The 22,989-nt window shown below is 58.3% G+C and overlaps 3 protein-coding genes across 6 annotated transcripts in view; 1 reads left to right on the plus strand and 2 right to left on the minus strand.

Annotated features, from left to right (window-relative positions):
* The window catches only part of PCGF2 (polycomb group ring finger 2), a 7,867-nt gene extending 4,438 nt beyond the window's left edge, over positions 1 to 3,429 (plus strand). For all 3 annotated transcript variants that reach the window (XM_027908202.1, XM_027908204.1, XM_027908203.1), the window contains exons 4-10: positions 889 to 944; positions 1,340 to 1,390; positions 1,481 to 1,589; positions 2,064 to 2,112; positions 2,265 to 2,363; positions 2,483 to 2,563; positions 3,043 to 3,429. In XM_027908202.1, the coding sequence (XP_027764003.1) occupies positions 889 to 944; positions 1,340 to 1,390; positions 1,481 to 1,589; positions 2,064 to 2,112; positions 2,265 to 2,363; positions 2,483 to 2,563; positions 3,043 to 3,360 (763 nt within the window). In that variant the 3' untranslated portion in view covers positions 3,361 to 3,429. The remainder of the gene's footprint in view (positions 1 to 888; positions 945 to 1,339; positions 1,391 to 1,480; positions 1,590 to 2,063; positions 2,113 to 2,264; positions 2,364 to 2,482; positions 2,564 to 3,042) is intronic.
* Positions 3,430 to 5,566: 2,137 nt separating this feature from the next.
* CISD3 (CDGSH iron sulfur domain 3) lies at positions 5,567 to 6,358 on the minus strand. The gene is made up of 2 exons (XM_027908205.1): positions 6,131 to 6,358; positions 5,567 to 5,778 (listed from the first exon to the last, which is right to left on the minus strand). The coding sequence occupies exons 1-2, from the start codon at positions 6,356 to 6,358 to the stop codon at positions 5,599 to 5,601; spliced, it is 408 nt and encodes a 135-aa protein (XP_027764006.1). The 3' UTR covers positions 5,567 to 5,598.
* Positions 6,359 to 10,390: 4,032 nt separating this feature from the next.
* Positions 10,391 to 22,989, minus strand: part of MLLT6 (MLLT6, PHD finger containing) — a 37,550-nt gene continuing 24,951 nt past the window's right edge. For both annotated transcript variants that reach the window (XM_027908201.1, XM_027908200.1), the window contains exons 11-21: positions 22,485 to 22,989; positions 20,943 to 21,127; positions 20,218 to 20,335; positions 15,697 to 15,763; positions 15,185 to 15,327; positions 14,734 to 14,922; positions 14,511 to 14,599; positions 13,764 to 14,113; positions 13,514 to 13,631; positions 11,473 to 11,832; positions 10,391 to 10,679 (exon numbers count right to left, since the gene is read on the minus strand). In XM_027908201.1, the coding sequence (XP_027764002.1) occupies positions 10,635 to 10,679; positions 11,473 to 11,832; positions 13,514 to 13,631; positions 13,764 to 14,113; positions 14,511 to 14,599; positions 14,734 to 14,922; positions 15,185 to 15,327; positions 15,697 to 15,763; positions 20,218 to 20,335; positions 20,943 to 21,127; positions 22,485 to 22,989 (2,169 nt within the window). In that variant the 3' untranslated portion in view covers positions 10,391 to 10,634. The remainder of the gene's footprint in view (positions 10,680 to 11,472; positions 11,833 to 13,513; positions 13,632 to 13,763; positions 14,114 to 14,510; positions 14,600 to 14,733; positions 14,923 to 15,184; positions 15,328 to 15,696; positions 15,764 to 20,217; positions 20,336 to 20,942; positions 21,128 to 22,484) is intronic.

Here is a 22,989-nt window from a genome sequence, read left to right on the forward strand (position 1 = left end):
GGGCTGATGTTACCTTGGCTTGCTGTGATTTATAAAGAGAATTCTCTGGGTATTTATTGCAAGCAAAGTCACAGCGGGGGCCTTGTGAGCCGGAGCGACGTCACTGAGGAATTCGGGATGAAAGACGTGGCCGGGCTAAAAATAACACAGGGCACAGTCGTTTGTTTTCCTTTCAAATAAAGGCCTCATTATGAAATGGAAATAATTGCAGGAATAATTGACTTTTCACCAGGCCCACTGCTCTTGCTTTGGTTTTGAGCTGTTCAGTCGTGCCCCATTCCCCGCCTGCAGGTCCCAGCCTTCCAGCAAAATCCTGCCTGAGGATGGGGCTGGAGCTTCCCTGGTTCCTCGAGAGCTTTGGGAGATTCCTGCCTCGGGATAGTCACATTTTAGGGAATCCACTTTCCCACAGAACAGCCTGGCAGTGGGCACTGCCCTGCCCTCCTTCCCACAGAGGGAAATCAAAGCCTGAGCCCCGTGCTGCAGCTCCAAAATAAATCTTTGGAGTCCAAAAATAAAATTGGATGCGAATATAAACTTGCAGAAACATTTGCTGATCTCACATTGAATTTTTTTTTTTTTTTAAATTCTTGGTGTGTTTTTTGTGATTGTTTTGACTGCTGAAACGGCTCCTGGCCCCGACTCCTGCTGTCATCATTCCCAGCAATTACAGGGATTTTTGAGATGGTTTTCTTTCTTTTCCCAGAGTTAACCCTTTGTGGTGAGGGTGGGGAGTTGTGGTCTCGCTGTGGGATGGGCATTTGGGGCTTTGGGATGGGCATTTTTCAGGAGGGAGATGGGGGAAGGAGGGAGCACATGGTGCAGGGCAGCTTCCCTGGGAATAACCTGCTCCCTAATCCCGCTGATTTCTCTCTCTTTTCCTACCAGGTCGGACAAAACCCTTCAGGACATTGTGTACAAACTGGTCCCAGGGCTTTTCAAAGGTACAGCCACGGGCAGGGATGGCTGGGGGGGTTTGGGGACAGTCCCAGGGACAGCAGGACAATGTGTGCGTGCACAGCCAGGGATGGGCTCACCCCACGCTCCGGAGGCTGCTCTGAGGGGACCCACGGGAGGCAAAGCTGGGAGCAGGAGCCTGGATTTGCTCTCCAAGTGCCTTGTTGGGGGGGGAATTGTGGGGCCTGCAGGTGTGGAAAGGCTGAGGAGCAGCGGTGGCTCCGAGGGTTTATGGATTGATTGCTCCTGCTGCTCCCCAAGGGAGGGGATACTGGGCAGTCTAAGGGGGGCTCTCACTCCCCTCTTCGCCCCCATCTCCCCTTGGAGAGGTGTTTTTACCCCCCTCACCTCCCTCCTCCTCCTCCTCCTCCTCCTCCCCCAGATGAGATGAAGAGGCGCCGTGATTTCTACGCGGCGTATCCCGTGGCTGAGGGTGAGTGCCAGGCCCTGGGGACCCCTCCCCTCACCCACCGTGCCCCCCAACAGCGGCTCAGCCCCTCCCTCCCTCCCCTCCCTCCCGCAGTTCCCAACGGGTCCAACGAGGATCGTGGCGAGGTGTCCGAGCAGGACAAGGGGAACCTGACGGACGACGAGATCGTCAGCCTGTCCATCGAGTTCTACGAAGGCTCCAGGTACCGCTTTTGGGGCTGCTCCCAAACCTCTGCCTGGGTTTGCTGGGGCCTTGGGAAGGAACTCCCACCTCCTTTCCCCACTCTGGCACTGAGATCGTGGGATGGTTTGGGGTGGAGGGGACCTTAAAGATCACCTCATTCCACCCCCCCTGCCATGGGCAGGGACGCCTTCCATGCCAGGCAGGCGGGGAAGCTCCTTCCCGAGGGCTGCTGTGTTCCCTGGTGCTGGTGGTGGCCTCTGAGGATGTCACTGGCACTTGGAGCAGCGTTCTGGAGGGAGTCAGTGTTTGCAGGGGCCTGGAAATGGGCATGGAAGTGGTCGGGGGGTGAAGCCACAGCCTGGCTGAAGGTCACTGGATGTCTCCCCATGCAGCCCCTCCAAGGACAGCCCTTCTGGGGGAGTTCTTTTTCCTCTCCACCTTTTCATTCCTCCATTAACTTTATCCTGTGTCTCCTTTCCTCCTTCCCCCCCAGAGAGGAGAAGAAAGGGACCATCGAAAACGGGGAACTGGAGAAGGAGAAGGTGAGCGTGGTGGGACTGCCACACGGACAGCTCCGTGTCCAGCTGCCCCTGGGGCCTTTTTGGGGCACGGGAGGGCACCCCAAAGCTCCTGCTGGAGGGAGGTGGGGGCTGCCCAAACCTGCCTGGTGGCCTCAGTGGCGTGTCCCCCCCAGAGCAACGGGCTGCGGTTCCTGCGCTGTCCCGCTGCCATGACCGTCATGCACCTGGCCAAGTTCCTCCGCAACAAGATGGATGTTCCCAGCAAGTACAAGGTGAGGGGATCCCCGGGGGGTGCTCATTGCCCGGCTCTGAGGGGGGGAAAGAGGGGCTGGCAGTGCCTCTGCCCCCATCCCCGGGGCTCTGACGGTGTCACCCGTGTCCCCTGGGCCAGGTGGAAGTCCTGTATGAAGATGAGCCCCTGAAGGAATATTACACCCTGATGGACATCGCCTACATCTACCCCTGGAGGAGGGTGAGCGGAGCTGCTGCTTCCCTGCCGTGGCCACACTGGTGCCATGGGGTGCCACGGGGTGCCACGGGGTGCTGTGGGATATCGTGGGGGTCATGGGGATGCCATGGGGTGCTGTGGAGTACTGTGGGGTGCTGTGGGGTGCTGTGGGGGTGTTGTGAGGCGCTTTAGGGTGCTATAGGATGCTGTGGGGTGTCATGGGGTGCTATTGGGTACTGTGGGGTGCCATTCAGTGCTATAGGGTACCATGGGGTGCTATAGGGTGCCATGGGGTGCTGTGGGGTGCCATGGGTTACAGTGGGGTGCTGTAGGATGCCATGGGGTGCTATAGGGTGCCATGGGGTGCTGTGGGGTGCCATGGGTTACAGTGGGGTGCTGTAGGATGCCATGGGGTGCTATAGGGTGCTGTGGGGTGCTGTGGGGTACCGTGGGCGCCACAGGGTGCCAGCTGTGCCCCTCTGCTCCCCCTCCCCTCCCCGCAGAACGGCCCCCTGCCTCTGAAATACCGCGTCCAACCCGCCTGCAAGCGGCTCAAGCTGTCCCACCCGGCCCCCTCCGAGGGCACCAACACCAGCGGCGCCTCCGAGTGCGAGTCGGGCAGCGACAAAGCCCACAGCCCCGCCACGCTGCCCGCCACCTCCTCCTCCCTGCCCAGCCCTGGCACCCCGTCCCACGGCTCCCCCAGCTCCGGCACCGGCACCACCCTCAACGGCACCTCGAACTGCCACCCCCTGGCACCCACCGGCGCCCGGTGCCGCAAAACGACTGTGAACGGCAGCGCCGGCTCAGCCTTGACCTAAAAACCCGCCCCAGCAGGGACTGCCCCGGCCGGCTTTTCTATGTGGATGATGTTCCTATACAGACCTATATAAATATATACGTGTACATAGGGAGAAATGAAAGAATTATACATACTTGATTTTTCTATCGATCCAGCAGATTTAATTTAAAACGCGAAAAAATAAGACACAGAAATGTGGGTGGCTATTTTTTACATGTGGGTTGTTTTTTTGGTTTTTTGAGGGTGGAGTTGTGTTGGTGGTTTTTTGTTTGTTTGTTTGTTTGTTTGTTTGTTTCTCTGGTTTGGTTTTTGGAGTTCGGTTTTGCCTCATGGGAGCTGCATGCCGGAGCTGGGAGCCACGCAGGTGCTGCCACATTCCCTGTTGTCTCTTAACGCTTTTCCCTCTCCTCCTCGATCCCTCTCCGCTCGTGTCCCCCCCAGAATGAGTGGGGACCCCTGGCTGCACAGGTAAGGGCCAAGCACAGGTAAGGGCCAAGCACAGAAGCCAAAAATTGCCCCTCAGCCTAGCTGTGCTGTGGGTTTTCTGTTTGTTTGGGGTTGTGTTTTTTGCATTTTTGTGTTTACTTGGGGGTTTTTAGGCACACCTGTCCAGGTGTCCCATCACCCCCAGCTTTGCCGGGCGTGGGTTTGGGTCTTTCTTTGCTTTCCCCGTGGATGCTGTTCCAGGCTCTGGGCAGGCCAAGCCTCGCACAGACACTTCCCCTTCTGCACAGTAAGTTCTCTTTTGGTTTTTTTTTTTTCCAGCTTAAAAATTATCTCTTGCTTGCAGCTTGGTGGCACTGGGGGGGGGTTGGAGGACAACCCCCCGGAATATTTTCTCCTCCCTGGGGTGCCAGCAGCTCCGGGCCCTGCTGGGAAATTTGGGGGCATCCAAATCCAGGAGGGTGAGGGACTCCCCCCCCCCCCCGCAGGGCGCCCATTTCCCAGCATTTATTTTTGGTCTCCCCCCTCTCCCCACTGTCCTTCCCACCCTCTCCTCCTGCCCTCACATTGGGGTTTTAATAAAATAAAATACAAAAAAGCAGACTACAGTGCCTTTAGCCAGGAGGCTTCGGTGAGGGGGCGAGTGTGGGAAGGTGCTGCCCTGCTTAGGGCGGGAGTGGAGCGGCTCTGAGGGAAGGGACCAACTTTCTACGAGGACAGAAAAAGCACACGGGCCCCAGGGAATGCAGATCCCAAGGGTTCCTCTCCTGTCCTTGCTGGGGAGGGGGATGAAGGACAAAACAATGAGCAAGTGCCTGCAGCGCCCGACGGCCCCCAGGGCACGGTGAGAACCAAAGGAAAGCGGCACAGGAATTGTGGGGACAGCCCAGCTCCGGGGCTCGGGAAAGGGGGAGACGTTCTTACTGTAGCTTTTGATTTGGAATTATTGTTTTGGGGAGTGCTGCAACCCCCAGCACGGACTCGGCTATAGCACAGCCCCGGGGGAAGGGTCCCCACGGGGCCACTTTTGTCTCTTGTCCCCATCCCCGGGCTGGGGCTGGGCCGGGGGCTCCAGGTGTGTGTGTGGGGGGCTCTGTTTGTCTCGACTTTGACACCCCTTTTCTCCTTGTAAATAGGCCAGGCTGGACTGTGGGAGGCGGCTGCCTCGGGCTGGGGTTTGTGGGGGGCTCGGGGAGGGGGTGGTTCGGTTTTTGGTTTTTCCCTCTGTGGTACAAACCCAATGGCTCTGTGTGTTTGCATCCTGTACGGCGTTTTAATGTCCTGTAAGATATCCCGATATCCAGGTATTGTTCTTGGTTACACATTTGTATGGATACAGCTTTGTAAATGTAATAAATGCTGCAGACTGTCCTTCCCGCCTGTACAGGGGCAGCTCCAGGTCCCTCTGTCCCAAATCACACAGGTTTCTTTGTCCTTCATCCCACAGGTCCCTCCATCCCCAAGCCCAAAAGTCCCTCTGTCCTGCCTCCCCTGCATCCCCCCATCCCAAATCCCACAGAGCCCCTCCATCCCAAATCCCACAGCCCACCCCCCATTCCCGCATCCTGACAGGCACCCACAGCTCTGGCAGCGCAAACCTGCTCCTGAGAACCCCACTGTCCATGGGATTCCTTCTTTCCCAGCCGCTGCTGAGCCTCTGGCAGGAGCCCAGGTGGACAAAGGGCAAATTCCCTGCCCCACGGGCTGGTTTGCTGCAGCTCCTCAGTAATTCAGATTTAACTGGGGTGAGGGCTCGGCATCTCCCCGCTCTCCCCGCGCATCCTGGTGCTCCCGAGCTCCCGTGGGATCCACGTCAGGCCCGGGGGGGCAGGGGGGCCCCCTGAACAGCCTCCCCGTTGTGGGTGCCGTCACAGTACGGGGGGTTTTGGGTGCGTTTGCACCCGCAGAGCCAGGCGGGCCCGTCCTCCTGGGGGGTGAAGCGCAGCGAGGACATCCCCGGGGCCGCCTTCTTGTGGGAGCCGTCGCAGAAGGGCTGAAAAGAGACGGGCAGGGGGTAAATTTGGGGGTCTTGGGGTGCCCGGCTGCTTCCCCGCGGGGCGTGAGACGGTGGAGGCCGCGACCCCTCGAGCATCCATCCCACCCACGGGCAGCGCATCCCCCGGGAACCGGCGGGAGAACCCGGGGAGGGCAACAACCCCCAAAAAAACTCCCATCCCGGGACTGCGGGGGGGGGTGTCCCCGTGGGGCTGGTCCTGCCCTGGCCCCATCGGCATCCCCGCACATCCCAAGTGGAGGGAGCAGACCCCTCGGAGTCCCTGGACCCTCCCCCGGTTCGCGGAGCCCCCCAGACCCTCCGGATTTCCCCGAATTCCCCCCGGCCGGACCTGGCGCTTGCTGTGCCCGCACGAGCACCACCCGTACGTCTTTCCTGCCTTCAGCTCCACCGGGAAGGGCTCCTTGGCGGCGATCGCGGGCTGCGGGGGGACCGAGGAGGAGGAGGAGGAGGAGGAGGCGGAGGAGGAGGAGGAGGAGGAGAAGGGGGCCGAGCCCCGGGGGCCGCCCCGCGCCGCCCTCAGCAGAGCCCCGAGCGCGGCCGGGCCCAGCCGGTGCATGGTGTCGGTCACCCTCCCGGCACCGGGACCCTCCCGGGGCCGCTCCCGGTCACCTTCCCGGGCAGTTCCTCCTCCCGCCGGAAGGGCCGGGCCGGGCGGGCTCGGCGGGAGCGCCGGGCTCGGTGCGGGAACGTTCCCCCCGTCGCGGATCCGCCGGGGATGCTGTCGGGGATGCTCCCGGTGATGCTCCCGGTGATGCTCCCGGTGGTGCTGCCGGGGATGCTCCCGGTGTGTGGTCCCGGTACCCGACCCCGACTCCAGTCCTGGTGCCCCGATCCTTGTTCCTCTGCTGATCCCGGTTCCCCATCCCGGTCCCGGTGCCCTCTCCCGGTGCCCGATCCTTTCAGGAGGTGTCGGTGCCCAATCCCACTCCCTGATCCTGGTCCCCGTGCCCGATCCCGATCCCAATCCCAGTCCTGATCCCGGTCCCTTTCCTGGGCAAGGAGGAGCAGGATTCCCGTCTCCCGAGCGCAGCTTTCCCCTGGGAGAACGGGGGGCGTGGAGATCTTGGCTTTGGTACTTCCAAGGAACAAACCCCTGGGAAAGGGGAGGACCGAGGAGCTGCTCGTGAGGTCAGCGAGTGGTTTTGGGCCCTCAGTGTGGGCTATCCATGTGTTTTTTGGGGGATAACCTTTCCACCAACTGCTCCTCCCTTGCCCTGCTCTCCCCTCATTCCCAAAATGACCCTCCCCTGGGGATCCCCCTCCTGCATCCTGAGAGCATCCCTTGCTCTGGATGCTGCCACACATTCCCTGTGGAAAGCAGGACCCAGCACCTTTCCAGGGAATTCATCCCACAGCCCCTACTCTCATTTAAATTCCCCCCCCCCAGGCTGCATTAAAAAACTCTTCGATATTAATATTAATATTATTTATTATAATAAAGAACAGTCAAGCAGCGTGAAAAAAATATATCTTAGCTACATTACCTTAAATTGCCAAAAATATACACATTTTTCTCTTTTATTTAATTAAAAAAACCCCAAAACAAATCCAAAAAAAGACACATGCAACATACTAAATGAGACATGAGCATCAAAACGGGTAAAGAAACGTACCCCAGTGCAACTGAAACACAGATAATCTTTAGCTTTTCTTTTTCCTTTCTCCTTCTCTCCCTCTTTTTTCACAGGGATACAACTGGCGACCTTCCAGCAGTGCCCCCTTCTCCTCCTCCCCCCCTCCCTCCACCCCTCAATCTGCCAAAGGGACCTTTGGCTCTGGGACAGGTTGAGGTGACAATTCCCAGGGATTGGGAGCCTTTGGAAGGTGTTGGAGAGATGTGTAAGTGCTTTATGTCTCTTATCCCCCTCGTCTTCTCCAGCCTCATCCCACCCTGCCCCAGGGACCCCCAGAGAGCCAGGGGGGATCGTCCTCAAACTGCTGCCACCCCCAAGCAGGGGGCCAAGGATGCTGCACAGCTCAGCCCTCCCTGATTTAACAGTGATCCTGCCTAAAAAAAAAAACAAACACCAATTCCTTGATTTCCAACCTCTTCCAACGCCTGGGTTCCCAAATATTCTCCCAGGAGCAGTGCAGAGCCCCACCCAGCACCTCTCAGCCTCCTCACTCACCACTAAGTGCCTCTCCCTGTCCCCCCTGTGCATCTCCTGCTGTTGCCCAGGGATTTGGGCACCAAATCCAAACTTGGGGGTGATTCCAGCATGGATTCTGTGTGTTCTGGGACATCAGTGCATTGTACCCCAACTCGCTGCACAAGGGATTGATCCTTCCCTCCCTCCCATCCCTCTCTCCCTGGCGCTGGCACGTTTTTTAATTCCAGGGCGCGAAATGAGGTTGAATTTTGGAAGAATCTGACCAAGTCTGGGCACGACCTCAGGGCCTTGGGCTTATAACTTGGGCTGGAGGTGACGGGAATTTGGGATCTCAGAGTAACAAAAACGGCAGAAACAAAACAAAATAAAAATCCCCCCCTGGACAAACAGAGCTGGCAGAGCCCAGGCTGAGGCTCCCATCCATCATCCCACTCACCCAGACCAGTGCTGAGGAATTCCTGCTCCCAAATCCCAAGGATTTGAGGGATGGCAGGTCCAGCTTTGTGTTTGTGCAGCCACCACATAAAAACAGGCACTTCAGGGCTGAGGGGCAGCCCCGAAATTTAGCATTTTAGCCCTAATTTGCAGAATATATTTGCTCTCTGTAGCAGTTGCTTTCAAGTGCCTCCTCACGTGGCAGGGGCAGCCAAGGTGAGACCTGAGGTTTTTACAGCTCACCTGAGCCAGGTGAGCTTTAAAAACAGCTCCTGCACTGAGCAGAGGGTCCCTGTGCCAGGGATTTTGGGTGGCACCTCTGGGGGTGCCAAGGAGGGGGAACAACGCAGCTGAGTTGGGAGTGGTGGAGGGGGGGGGGGGGAAGGAACAAGAGAAAAATCAAAAGGAGTTTAAAAAGTGCAAGGACACAATTGTGCCAGAGCGATTTTGGGGGCACAGGGAGCCAAAAGGCTGGGTTGAACTGAAAGGTCTCAGTCACAGTTTGGAGGTGGCAGGTGGGGGGAGGTGGCACAGCTCGCCTGTCCCTTGGCAGGTGTCTGGGGACAGGGACGTGCCAGCTTTTTTTTCCTGCTTTTCCACTTTTAGCTGCCATCTCCACCTTCCCAATAGCTTCTTAACCTTATTAAAACATTAGCTTTTCTTTATATATATATAAAAAAATTATTTATATATATATATATATAATATATATATATTTCTAGGCAGACAGCAGCGTTCTGCCCAGTTCACAGAACTGCAGGCTGAGAGCAGAAAGGTTTTCTCTCTCCTTTTTTAGCCTTATTCAACCATCATGGTGACAATCTTCCAAACAACCAAATAAAATAAAATAAAATAAAATAAAATAAAATGGAAGAAAGATATTTAGCAGATGAGTTTTGCCTAGGACAAGCTTTTCTAGTACATCAGCACAGCCCCACTGCTGACAGATTTGAATAGTGCAAACTAGTTAAAGGCAGTGGGAATGTGCTGAAAAATGTCATTAAGGTCCAGCAACTTGGTTTTTAAGACCCTCAGAGTTTTTTTTATCAGCTGGAGCCTTCCCACCTTCCCCCCAGGAGCTCTGGAGTTACCCAGGGCACCAGGAAAAGAAGGGGCATTGGTACATTTGACGTAGGTGTTCCCCCTCCCCAGAGCTGCCCCACCTGTCCTTTATCCATCCATCCATCCATCCATCCATCCACCCACCCATCCATCCATCCATACATCCATTCATCCATCCATCCACCCATCCATCCATCCACCCATTCACCCATCCATCCATCCATCCATCCATCCATCCATCCACCCATCCATCCATCCATCCACCCATCCATCCATCCATCCATCCATCCATCCATCCATCCATCCATCCTTCCATCCATCCAAGCTCAGAGGAAGCCGATTCCTGGCTGAGGTTCTGGGATGCAAGATGGAATTAAGGTCAAAAGGTGGAGAATGACGAAGGGTCCGATGTCCCGGCTCAGGATTCTGGTCACTGTCCCCATTCCTTGGAGATCCCCTTTTCCCAAGAGCCCAAGACCAGTGGAAGAACGTGGTTTTGCCAGACTGGAGTGATTTGTGGTGGGCAGGAAAGAACAGGGATGGGATTCAGGACTCTCTTCCCCACATACATCTTGATCTTTGAGCTCAGGTCCAGGAATCAACCTCCAGGCTCAAATGCACCTTCTGACGTTGGATAATCCCGGCTCCAGCCTCTTTTGCACACTGAAATGTTATCCTTTGGGAATCCTGGAAGGGAAGGGACGGCCCAGAGCAGGAATGTGCTTTTCAGGTGAGGGCAGCGCTGACCCAACAGCAGCTGGCAGGGCGGGTGTGACAATGTCCTTCCAAGGCGGCCTTCACCTCCTCCTCAGCTCCACTCCTCATCCATGACTCCCACTTGTGTCTTTCCAGGCTGGATTTGGCTCCAGCTGAGCTTTCTGGGTGAGAGATCTCAGCTCCAGGAATTCTTCCGAGCGTTCCCATCCGGGCGCGGCCACCACGCCCCTTCCCAGCGCCCTCACATCCAAGTGCTGCCTCTCCACACGGGGCAGGTTGGCAGGGAAACCACCCCCACCTTCACTCCTCGCGACACCAGGGCTCGGCCACAGACCTTCTGTCTTCCAAAGCACCTCTTGGCGTGGCCCGGCGCAGGGAACGCTCCTCGGAAGCCTTGTGCTCATTGCTCTAACAGTGTCAGGGTTGGCTGTGGAAAAGCCACGTTCCCCCACCGGGGGAGAGGAGTTGGCTGCTGGTTTTTTTCGGGGTCGGGGAAGGGGGGGAAGCTTAGCCCTTGTCCTGGGTAAGAGGAGCTCCCTTTTCATTCATGGTCTTTAAAAAAAACAAAAAAACAAAAAACAAACAAAACAAACAGAAAAGAGACGCAGAGGAGACAGGTATGAGAGGAGACAGGAATCAGAACGGGGAGGAGGGCAGAGCTGAGAGCCCTGATGTGCTGCACACCCAGCCCTGCTCGCTGGCACCTCTCAGGCTCCTCCAAAACCAGGAGACACATGAGAGCCCCAGGATTCCCTCTGCCTGGTTCAGGCCCACCTGGCCCCTCCACCCTGGCCTTTGGCTCCCAAATGTCTCCAAGCAGGGCTGGAGCTCCTGGGTACAGGCACAGGTAGAGGGGAGGGATGGAGGAGGAGCAAGTGTCACCCCACCAGCCCCTGGGCACCGGTGCCCCCGGTACAAGGCTGTTCACAGAGAGGCTGGAAGCCTGTCCAGCTCTCCTCCTGGGTGCAGGATTCCTCCTAAACCCCGGGCGTCAACAGGGAGCCACCTTCACCTTCCGTCGCGAGGCACTGCCTGGGGCACCTCATCCCATCCGAACCTCGGGGACAGGGGAGCCAAACCCACAGCCTGTCCCTGCCTGGCTGCTGCAGGAGGTCGGCTGTGTGTCTGCACACACGGGTAAGGACACCTTGGGGGGCCTCTGTGCCCGCCAGGGCCGTGGGAGCCGTCGGAGGCACCATCAGGACATGCCGCTGGCCAGGCGGGGATGCAGCAAAGCCAAGGGGCGTCCTGGCTCTACTCCCCACGTGCTCCCCCAAATAAAGTGGCGCCCAGGGGGGTCTCCCCAGGGCTCTCGGGGTCAGGGGAGTGCCAACAGCATACGCACCGTTCCTTTCGGGGTGTTGCCATCGGCCTGCAGGTTGAGGAAGGGGTTGGGCTGTGCCGTGAGGACAGGCGGGAGGCCCGTTCCCGAGGACAGGAGGCTGCTCCCAGGAGTGCTGAGCGGTGGGGTGGCCTGGGGGGCCAGGAGGGCATTGCTAGGGTTGAGCTGCTGCGGGGACAGGGAGGCCAGGAGGGAGCTGGTGCTGGGGGGTGGTTGGGGGGCCGAGGTCATCAGGGCGGGGGCCGAGGTGGCGGCCAGGAGGCTGCTCATGGACAGCTGGGATGAGCTGCTCATCTGCAGCCGCTGCAGCTCCCGCTTCTGCTGGATCTGCTGCATCATCTGGAACACCAGGGCCTGCTGCTCCTGCGGGGAAGGGTGAGGGAGACGAGTCACAGCGGGGACAGAGCGCTCGGGAAGAGGTGGCACCTCACACGGGAGCCACTTGGAGGTGGACTTGGAGGTTCAGATTGGATTTTAGGGAAAATTTCTTCACTGGAAGAGGGGTTAAGCACTGGAACAGACTGCCCAGGGAAGTGGTGGAGTCACCACCCCTGGAAGTGTTCGGGAAGCAAGCAGAGGTGTCACTGGGATATGGTTAAGTGGGCACGGTGGGATTCGGTTGAAGTTTGGACTCCATGTTGGAGGTCTTTTCCAACCTTAATGATTCCATGACACACTCTGTCCCAGGCAATGCTACTGGAGAAAGGGAGAAAGTCCCCTTGATCCCATCTCTACAGGGAGAGAGAGGATCAGTCTGCCTTGTGTTCATTAACAGCCCGTGCCCATGACCTTTCCAACCCTGCTGTTTCCCAACACACAGGATTAGTGAACCCTCACCCAGCCACCTGCAGGCACACAAATCCACTCAGCAGTTCCCAATCCATCAACCCAGGGATCTGAAGTCTGTGGCATTCACTATCCTGAATTTCCAGAGTGGCTCCTAATTAACCCCCCCAAGCTCATCCCGCTCCCCAGCCCAGCCCAGCCCTGACCCACGAGGTGGGTGCAGGTGAGCAGGACCCGGGGTGGGAGTGAGGGTCACACCTCACCTGCATCCACAGGGACGCCCTCAAATCCAGCAAACTGCAGGAATCGCTATGGCAACCATCGACCAGTGCAGCGGGCTGAGAGCTGACACTGCTCTGCCCCCACGGGGACGCAGCTGATGACACGGTGACATCAGCTGCTCCACAGACAGGCCCTCTGAAATGTGCTTTTCCCGGGATATAAATAGCCTGACCCAGAAACCCATCCAGAGCAACGGGCCAGGTTCCAGGGAGACAGAAGGGAGCAGAGCAGGGCTCCATTGACGGGAGCTGGTGGCATTCCTGCGCGGCTCCACGCAGGGCAGGGGCAGCACTGAGGTCTCTGCAGGGCACTGACTGTGGTTTCACACACGGTTTGCCATCTCTCCACCCAGCCTTTCCCACCACAGCCCGGGACAGGGCTGCTGTTTGACTCCCGAGGGTGCAGGCACAGAGCCAAGAGCCTCACGGAGAGGCTGGTCCTTTTCCTGACCCCAAAATCCTCAGCCACCTGCAGAGTCCTCCTGGCATTTCCAGTTCTCCGGGTAAATGTGCCCAGACACGGATCACCTGCCTCGGGTCTAGAGCAGTTTGGTGTTTACCTCCTTCTAACCTCAAACAGTGTCCTCAAGAGTGTTCCTCACCTCCGGTGGGCCTCAGCACACCTGCGAGCCCAGAGCCCAGCCCGTCCTGGCAGCAGGATCAGACATGATTTGCATCCAAGGATGGCTGGAGGTGGCTCAGAGTTCCCACCTTCTCACCCCCTCAGGACGTGGGAAAACCAGATTAAATCCTTCCCTTGCTACAAAGAGAACCATTGGAATCCCAGCTGCCCTCCCTGGGGAGGGGCTGCACCTTCCTGCCTAAAGCTTCGCTGCTCATTCCATCCCCAGCATCCAGGAGCCAGGAAAAGGCGCCCGGCTCTGCATCCCCCGCGGGCAGGGGACTCAGGGGAAGGAGGGAGCCCCAGGTTTTGCCCTCTGCTGCCAGGTTTTCCCACTGAACAGCTCCCCACTCACCGGGTTAAGCGGCTGGGAAGTCAGGAGCTGCTGCAGCTGCTGGAGCTGCTGCTCGTGCTGGTGCAGGACGTGCCGCTGCTGCTCCGTCAGGGGGCTCAGGCTGGGAATGCTGCGGGGGGAGCAGGGCAGGGAAGGTCAGCGCGGCCCCTCTGGGTTCCTGCACACACACAGGGCGTGTCCCTCCCTCCCTCCCGAGGCTAAACTGCTGCTGGAGAGGGCAGGGCTGTGCCCCCGAGCCCCCCGTCCTCACCTGGTGGAGAGCTGCAGGGCCGGGGGCCCGCCCGGCCCCTGCGTCGGCGCGCTCGCGGGCTGGGCGGCCTGGGCTCCGTTCAGGTTCCCCAGGATCCCGTTGATGGGCATCTGCTGGCCTCCTGCCAGGGTCCCCATCAGGCCGTCCACCATGGGCACCGTGGAGAGGCTGTGGCTGGCACTGGTGCCTCCCCCCAGCCCGCCGCCGGCCACCCGGGCCAGGCCATTCACCTGCTGCACCCCGGGCAGGGGTAGCGAGGCAGGACTCTGCTGCAGCATGGGCAGGGGCGGAGGGGTGCTGTGGAAGGACAGGGAGGAGCTGCTCCTGCTGGGACACCCTGAGTGAGGGTCCTGGGGGAGAAACGGACACAAGAGCATCGGACTGGGGCGGCTGCCAGAGGTTGGCTCAGCCCCGAGGGCGCCTCAGGCGGGAGTTGGAGGTGGGAGGGGTGGGCCGTGAGTGCAAGTGCAGGTCAGAGGGGTCCCAGAACTCAGACACGCTTGGCTGGGTCTCTGGGATAACCTGGAGATAACCTGGAAGCATCCTCACCTCGCGCTCCCGGTCTCAGCTGCTCTACTCAGATCTCAGCACTGAGACGAAGAATGGGCACTCCAGGGAGAGAATTCCTGATTCTGAGCCTGGGCTACGAGGCTTTACGAGCTGGCTACTGAGTCAGAGCCCTGGGACTGCCCTGCTCCCTCCCTGAGCCCCTTCCCGGCCGGCTGGCGGGCGCAGAGGCCACGTTACCTCGGAGGAAGTGGAGAGGGAGTTCTCAATCCCAAAGCTGTTCTTGCACGGGGGGCTCTTGCTGATGCTCAGGGAATCGTTGTTGCAGACTGGAGAGGGGGGAGAGAAGTGAGGGTGCAGAGTCAGGGCTGGGGTCAGGACCCTGACAGCCGGGGATGGCGTGTAAATGGGTCTGACCCCCCCACTGTGACCTCCCCTGTGTCCCCCCCACCAGTCCCCTCACCGTTGGCAGGCAGGATGTACTGGGCCTGGCTGCCAGGGCCGTTGCTGCTGGTCACCACGGGGAAGGGCACGGAGAGCTGCACGTTGAGGAGCTGCAAACGCTCCTTCTTGGCCGTCAGCGTCATGATCTGCTCCTGGAGCCGCTGGTTCTCCTTCTGCAGCGAGTGCAGGGCCTTGAGCATTTCCACAACTGCAGGGGAAGGAAGGGGGAAGGGGACAGGGGCAGGGGAGAGAAGGGGGGGCGGAGGAAAGAGGAGAAGGGGATCACAGGATCCACAGTTAGACCCCACTCTGGGAGGAGATTGGCCCCAACCCACAGTCCCACTGCCAGCTACTCCCCCATGGCACACACTGGTGCTTTGTCCCCCACCCGGCTCCACTGCCTGTGGGCAGAATCCCAGCTGGCTGCCACACAAACACACACCAGGACCTCTCCTCTCTCAGGGACTCACTGTTCACTCCGGCTTCCCCGTTGCCCTGCTTCTCCAGGAGCTGCTCGATGTTGGGGGTGGCCTGGGGGACATTCTCCAGCTGCCCACTGCTGCTGCACGACACGGTCTGGTCGAACAGGGTCGGGAGGCTGCTGATGGGGGACCTGGGCGAGGGTTGGGGGTTGTCAGAGGTGCTTCCCTGCTCCATCCTCCTCCTCTCCCTGCTCCCAGAGCTGCTGTGCCTCATGCTGGGAGTGGCTGCATCCCCCCCACCCCAGGCTCAGCCTCCTCTGCTCCGCTCCAGGTGAGCCCCGCATTCCTGTTGGTCCTGGCTTGTGTTAGGAAAGCAAATCTGCCCCATCCCCTCCCCTCGCATCGCATCCCATCCCATCCCGCTGCCAGCCCCGAGGAGCGGCGAAGGAGCTGCCTCCTCTTTCCCCTTTCCTTGCTGTGTCATCCCACGGCTTCCCGGGGCTCCCACGCGGCCGCGCTCCCGGTGCCCGCGGCGGGGAGGGCTCCTGGAGGACACTCACATGGAGGAGAGGCTCTCCTGCGGCGACGTCCCCCGGCAGCCGAAGCTGCAATCCTCCAGGTCCGGCTCTGCGTGGGGAGAGGGACAGAACGGGGCCGGTGTTGAGCGGGCGGACGGTGCCCGGGGTGTCCCCGCTAGATGGGAGCACCGAGCAGCACCGAGACACCGACAGACACCGGTAGGACCGACAGACATCGAGAGGCACCGGGTAGGACCGAGAGCAGCACCGCATCGGGCAGCACCGCACCGGGCAGCACCGCGGAGCATCGGGCTGGACCGAGCAGGACCGGGAGGGAAGCGCCGATCAGAACCGCACCGATCAGAACCGCACCGATCAGCCCCGCACAGGACAGCACAGAACGGCACCGACCAGCCCCGCACCGACCAGCCCCGAACAGAACCGCACCGACCAACACCGAGCAGCGCCAGCCCCGCGCTGCGCAACGCGGGGGAACAGAGGACGCGCCTCCCCCGGGGAGGGGCTGCTGGCACCGCCTGGCACCCCCGGCACGGGGGGGTCACCCTGGGGAGGTCACCCCGGGCCCACTCTGTCCCCTCGATGGGCAGGGAGGAGGTTTTCCCGGAGCTGGGAAACCGTTCGCTGAGCTGGTTTTCCCGGAGCTGCCCGGGGGGGAGGGATGGATAAATCCTATATCCAGCCCTGCGCAGCCCTGCCCGGTGTCACCGCAGATCCACATCCCTCCCCCTTCCCCCAGGATCGATCCTGGAGGATCAGCCTGCGATTCTTCATAGAATGACAGAGTCGTTTGTGCTGGAAAAGGCCTCTAGGAGCAGACAAGATTCAGGATCCTGTCCTGAAAGCCAGCTGGGGGTTCTTTAAAGTTTCCAGGTGCTCAGCTCCTTTCTAAGGAGCTAAAACGGATTCACGGAATCGTTCAGGTTGGAAAAGCCCTCCAAGGCCATCGAGTCCAAACATTAACCCAGCACTGACACCTTCACCACCAAACCATGTCCCCAAGGGCCACATCCACACGTTTTTTGAGCACTTCCAGGGACGGTGACTCCACGCCTGCCCTGGGCAGCACCCCTGCCTGACCACCTTTCCATGAAGAAATTTTCCCCTGGTGTCCAACCTGACCCTCCCCTGGCACAGCCTGAGGCCATTCCCTCTCCTCCTGTCCCTGTTCCCTGGGAGCAGAGCCCGACCCCCCCCAGCTCCCCCCTCCTGTCAGGGATTGCAGAGCCAGAAGGTCCCCCCTGAGCCTCCTTTTCTCCAGGCTGAGCCCCCCCAGCTCCCTCAGCCGCTCCTGCTGCTCCAGCCCCTTCCCAGCTCCGGTCCCTTCCCTGCACACGCTCCAGCATCCTGATGTCCTTCTTGTCATGAGGAGCCCAGAACTGACCCCAGGATCTGAGCTGTGACCTCAGCAGTGCTCAGTCAAGGGGGCAAAGGAGTGCTTTGGTATCCAGAATCCTCCCCCCCAGCCATCCCCTCTCTGTCCCAGGCTGCTGGGGACGGAGCCGCTGTGCACTCGTGCAGGGTATCTCCCATCCAAGGAGTTATCCAGAAGTGAAGTGTATCCATCTGCCATTTGCTTCCCATCCCCAGGGCCTGCCAGCCCATAAACACACGCTCCCCTCGCTCTGGGACGTGTCAGATGCTGTGACTACAGCCCACACCAGCTGGCTCCCGGCCCCTCCTCTTCTTCACACAACACGAGACGTCCCTCATGTGCAAGAATCCAGGAAATCTCCTGCAGGGAACGCTGTGATTTACAGTGGGATTGCCCTGAGCGGGGTATTTTCTGCTGCTGGGAACGAGCAAACGCAGCTGTTGTTCAGCAGCTCCTACAGACAGGTACGAGCAGGATCCTCGCTCCTTCATCCCCACGGGAATGTCCTTCTGGACCCTGATAACAGCTGGCCCATCCTTCTGGGGAGGAGCCATGGCTTTCTGGAGGTCACCAGCAGCTGCCACTCCACAGTGGTCTCCTGAGACCACCTTCCAGTGCCCAAAGGGGTTCCAAGAGAGCTGGAGAGGGACTGGGGACACGGGCCTGAAGGGACAGGACGAGGGGGAATGGCCTTAAGCTGAAGGAGGGGGGATTTAGATGGGATACTGGGAGGATATTCTTTAATATAAAGGTGGGGAGGCCCTGGCACAGGTTGCCCAGAGAAGCTCCATCCCTGGAAGTGTCCAAGGCCAGGTTGGACGGGGCTTGGAGCAACCTGGGCTGGTGGAAGGTGCCCCTGTCCATAGCAGGGGGTGGGACTGGATGACCTTTAAGGTCCCTTCCAACCCAAACCACTCTGTGACTCCACACAAACAGCTTCCCCCAAACCATTTGAACTTGCAACCAAATAAAAATTGGGGGAAGCTTTGCCTTCCTGCTCGTTCCTGTAACGTCGTTTGCTGCAGCCCAGGGAGGCTGCACACACATGATTCTGCTTTCTCAAACAGGACCAGGCTCCACATCCTATTATCTCCTGGCCAACACCACCCTGATGTGTCCAGAACAGGAGATGACTGAGTTTTTATCACCCAGAGACAGCCAGCACGGAAAAGAGGCTTGAAGACAACCAGAAAAGATGATAAAAAACATTGGGTCTGTCATCACAACAAGGCAGGATCCAGGACAAACCGTGGGAGGAAGGACTAGACAGTAGCTCAGATAAGAATCAGACTTTCTGCACTGCCAAAGGCACCGTGGTTTGAACCTGCATCAGTGAAAACAACTTCTCTGTTCCCCCAGCCCCCCACAGCACACTGAAATGTGGAAAAGCTGAGCTGTTCCTGCAGTGAAAGCTCTGCCTCCGTGGGATCTGTCTGCACAGACACTCTCAGGAAAGGGAATCTGAATTAAAGACAAGGTGGCATCACTCAGAACTTCACAACCATCCTGTTAACGATCTGGGATTAAAGGAATCACCACACTTTTAAGTGAAAATGGCCCCACACAGGAGGTTTAAAGCATGTTAATTAATCCCCCTGGAGAAAAAAAACCAACAAGTGAATTTGGCTTAATGCCCTCTGGGCCACCAATTCCAGCAGGAGATAGGGATGGACAGACCTTAAATGTGACAAAACCCAGGAGCTGTTGTCTTAAGGCTGCCTGGAATTGGAAAAAAAAAAAAAAAAAAAAAAAAAAAGTAGCCTGAAGCTCCTAAGATCCCTGTCAAACAAAAAAAGAGGCAATTTTGGAAAAGGAAACTAAGGATCAGGGTTGGTGTTTTTTTTGAGCACTTTGTATGTTGGATTCGGCCTCCACGATTCACTCATGAGTAGCCCCGGGGTTGGAACAGGACCTGGAATCCAGGATTATTCCTGACAGGTAATTCCTTCCCTCTCCTGTCAGCACCTTGCCAAAATAACAGCGCAGGGGGAGCAGCACTGGGTCACCTCTTGCTGGTTGCCCCGAGGGGAAGGTAATTCCTTTCACCCCACTCTTTTCATCCCTTGATTCCAGGTGGCTGAATCACTCCTGACTCACCAGCCCCAGTGATTCCCACGGGCTGGGCTGAGCTGCCACCTCCCAGTTCAGGGACAGACGGACAAAATACTGCCAGGGACACGCAGAGGGACCTTCCAGGGGCTTGCACAGGTCAGGAGGAAAAAACACACGTGTCCATTCATGCTTCACATGCCCCCTTGTTAAGGCAAATAAGGGAACAGTGGTGTGGGATTATCTGGAGCACTCTGAGCCACCCCTAATGAGGGCTGTGTTTTCAAGTGCTTGTCACTCAGCGTGACACCAGACAGGCTTTTACCTCCCAGGATTCGGCATCCAGCACGCTGAGCTCCCAGATTTCTGGGTTAGGGGAGCAGGAGACAGTTGCACCAGTAACTACCAGCTGAAAAGCAGGAGGGTGCTTTTGTTTAACAAAAAAAAAAAAAAAATCAGGCCTGCTCTGTCTGGGGAAAAAAAAAAAAAAAAAAAAAAAGAAGTAGAGAAATCTTATGATGCTTCAAGTTTCCTGCTTATTAACCAGGCAGTTTTCCAAGGAAAATGAATTTGCCTCGGTGGGAAAGAAAAAAAAGAGCAGTTGTAAGTAATTCAGGGCTGGCACGTTCGTGTTTGGGAGTGGAAACCAGTGGATTTTGTGGCATTCAGGACAAAGCCAAAGGGGAAGGCAAGAAAGTAACTCAGAACAGAAGAGGAAGATGGAAATTTGGAGTGGTGAGGTGTCTCCCACCGAGAGAGAGAGAGAGAAACCCAAGGAAACAAAGCCCAAGGAGAAGCTTTCCAGGTATTCTGAGCAAGGAAAGCTTTCACTGCCTTTGTGTGGAAAAAAAAAAAAAAAAAAAAAGACAACCAATTCTCCAGGGAAGGACTTGACATTCTTGCACTCCTCCAGCACGTGTCCAGGGACACACACTACCCAGGGACACTTTGGGCAAACACAGGCAGCCCCTGAGCCCCTCTCTGAGCCCCTGGCTCTCACACAGAGGGTGGGAGCAGGCAGGGAGGGCAGCTGGACAGCCAGGGACGACCAGAGTTGTGTCCACTCTTCCAGGGAGCCCCCCCTGGGGAGCCCAGGCTCACACACCTTCAGGTTCACCTACCTGCCCGGCTGCTTTCCGACTGGTTCAGGAGGGGGTTGATTGACAGCCCGGATGTGAGGGGGCTTCCAAAAATATGTGAGGAGGGGAGGCTGAATGTTGAACCTGCCAGTGAGAACACCTACAGGGAAAACAAGGAGGGAGGGGGAGCCGTGGCTCAGAGAGATGACTTCTCAAAAGCACAGGAGGAAAATAACTTAGATTATTCCATCTCTTCCCGACTCCAACCCTGAGAGAGCGTTAAAAATATCTCCCTGGAAGTCTCGCTAGACAGCTGAGATCTTCCCAGCTCTGCCTCAGAGCCAAGAGTCTGAAGGGGCCGTGTTAACACTGCAAAAGCAGCTGTCTCCTCCCTGTAAAACACCTCTCAGAGCTCCCGACAGGGACGAGGCTCCCTGTCCTGGCACAGCCCACCCAGCTGGGACCTGCCAGCCCTCCCTCCGGGGTGCCTGTGCCGCAGGGGAGGCAGGGCTGGCACTGCTGGCAGGACCCAGCACAGGATCCAGCCACAAGTTCCCCCATCAATGGGAAGCCACCTGTCCTTTCAGGCCCCAATTCCTCCCAAAACCAAGCAGGTTGTGTGGGGCCTGTGACACGAAACCACCCACACTGTCCCAGTGCCTGCAAAGTGCAGGAAGAGCAGCTCCCAGGTGGGAAAGCAGCTCCTCTGTGCCCACAGGTGGCCTCTCCCAAAGCAGCCCCCCCCTTGCAGGTCCTGCTGTTCTTACCTGCGTGGTGGACACGGAGGAGGAGGAGGAGGCTGGGATGGTGCTGGCGAAGGGGGAGCGGTTGAGCTGCGGGAGGGACGAGGTGCCCTGGTGTGCCAGGAGGCTGGAGGAGAGGGGGGTGCTGCACACAGCCCTGAGCACCCCACCCCCGTGGGAAATGGGGTCCTTGTTACTGGTGTAGATCCCTGCAAGGCGGGGGGAGATGGGTTAGAGAGATGGGAGTCCCTCCTCTCCCTTCCAGGGCCTGGAAGCAGCCGGATCTCAGCAGGGCTCCATCTCACTGGCACCACCGGCGCTTCCAGCTTGGCACGAGCGAGGGTGGTCTCAGCCCACAGCCCCTCTGTCCAAAGGCATCTCTGGTTTTTCCAGCCTTGCCCCTTGCCCAGTGCATCCAGGTGCAATCCAGCAGGGAAATCACAGCACAGGGAGACTCACCCGGGGCACAAATCGGCAGCAGAAAGGGGGGAGTGGACTCAGGGAAGAGCCCACACACCTGCCCCCTTCCCTGGTGCCCAGGGACCACCGAGACAAAAATGGGGATGAGGGAGAGAGGAGAGAGCTGCTGCTGAGGGAAGGGACCCGTCTGCCTTCCCTTGGCTCGGGAATGCAGCGCCCAAAGCAGGGGGAGCCCTGCCAAGAGCTCTGCACAAGAGAAGAATGGGAGAACAAGCAGAGCAGGGCAACGAGCAGAAGAGGGGGAACACGGAGGCCTGGCAGCCTCCTCCTCCTCTTTGAAACATCCCTTTGTTGTTCCAGGGGGAAGGCAAAAAAAAAAAAAAAAAAAAAAAAAAAAAAAAAAAAGAAAAAGAAAAAAAAAAAGGAAAAAATTGGCCCAAGGTTATGGTTGTGGAAACTGCCTGGATTGCTGCAGCTCCTTCCCTCCAGACAAACGGCCCGGGCTCCTGGCACACACAGCAAGACTCTACCTCCCCCCCTGCAATCTGACCTAAATTGGAGCATCTGCAAACAACCCACAATAGACCGATGACAAGTTCTGCTGCCAGAACAGTGTCAAACCTCAGCCCCTCCTCTGCTGCTGCCTTAACCCCTTCCTGCCCCCTGTCCTGCCCGTCCTCGTCCTGGCCAGGCTGGGGGGAGGCAGCTCAGACTGGGAACAGCTGTAAGAACGTGGATGTGGTAAGACCAGGATGAGAGGTTTTGCTCTTAAAAGAGGGGTTAAACTCGAACCACTTGAGAGAGCCTCTAATTCGGGGTCAGATTGTGGTTGTTCCGGTTTGGCCTGTGAATACCCCTCTTCGTGGAGCTGGAAATTCAGCTCTGGCTGGCTGAGGTTTTGCAGCCCTTGAGCAAAAAAGGGTTTGGAATGTGTGTGTTCCCCCCCCCACCCCGCCACCCCAAGCTCAGATCTGCACCCCAGCCACAGGGAAGCTGACCTGGAGCAGATTCCAGGATGAAGGCCAGGATGGAACGGGGGAGCCCAGACGTGGATGTTTGTGGGACTGAATTCAGGGGGCCGGACTCTGCAGGCTAAAGGTGATGACAGAGCAGCTGTGCACACCTGGAGCCCCAAGGGGAACATACCTGAGCCCAGCAGCGGGGACTCCATGCTGAGGCTGGGCAGGTTCCCGGTGTGGCTGAAGGAGCGGGAGGAGTTGCCGACGCTGGAGCTCACGAGGGAGCCCCCCGAGAAGGGTGAGGAGGACGTGGACGTGGACCCAGCCAGCTGGGCCCCCAAAATCTCTTTGCTCTTCCCCCCCTTCGGCCTGCCGGGCCCGTGCTTGTTCTTCTTGCTACCCTTGTGCTTCTTTTCCTTCAGCACCTCTCCCTCCTCCAAGCTGAGGGACGGCATCCGCTTGTGGCTGCTGCTGCTGCTGCTGCTCCCACCGGCCCCGCTGGCCCCCACCGAGGGGCCACTGGTGGGATTCGAGGCTTTATAGTCCACGGGGGAGGCGTCCCGGGCTCTCTGCTGGCTCACAGCCGAGGTGGAGAAGCGCATGATGGACCCAAAGCCGGAGAAAATCACCTTCTGCTCGAAGACGTCGCCCTTCTGCCCCTCGTAGAGCGGGGAGCAGTGCGAGGAGGACGA

Source organism: Empidonax traillii, unplaced genomic scaffold (assembly GCF_003031625.1).
Source record: "Empidonax traillii isolate 1590-97213 ecotype Southwest subspecies unplaced genomic scaffold, ASM303162v1 scaffold1655:size138967, whole genome shotgun sequence".
NCBI classification, from domain to species: domain Eukaryota; kingdom Metazoa; phylum Chordata; class Aves; order Passeriformes; family Tyrannidae; genus Empidonax; species Empidonax traillii.

Excerpts from the sequence above, each read along its gene's own strand:
- CISD3 (XM_027908205.1), bottom strand. The coding sequence starts at position 6,358 with ATGCACCGGCTGGGCCCGGCCGCGCTCGGGGCTCTGCTGAGGGCGGCG. Across the intron at positions 5,779-6,130 it reads GCGGGCACAGCAAGCGCCAG|CCCTTCTGCGACGGCTCCCA; the intron begins GTCCGGCCGGGG and ends GTCTCTTTTCAG.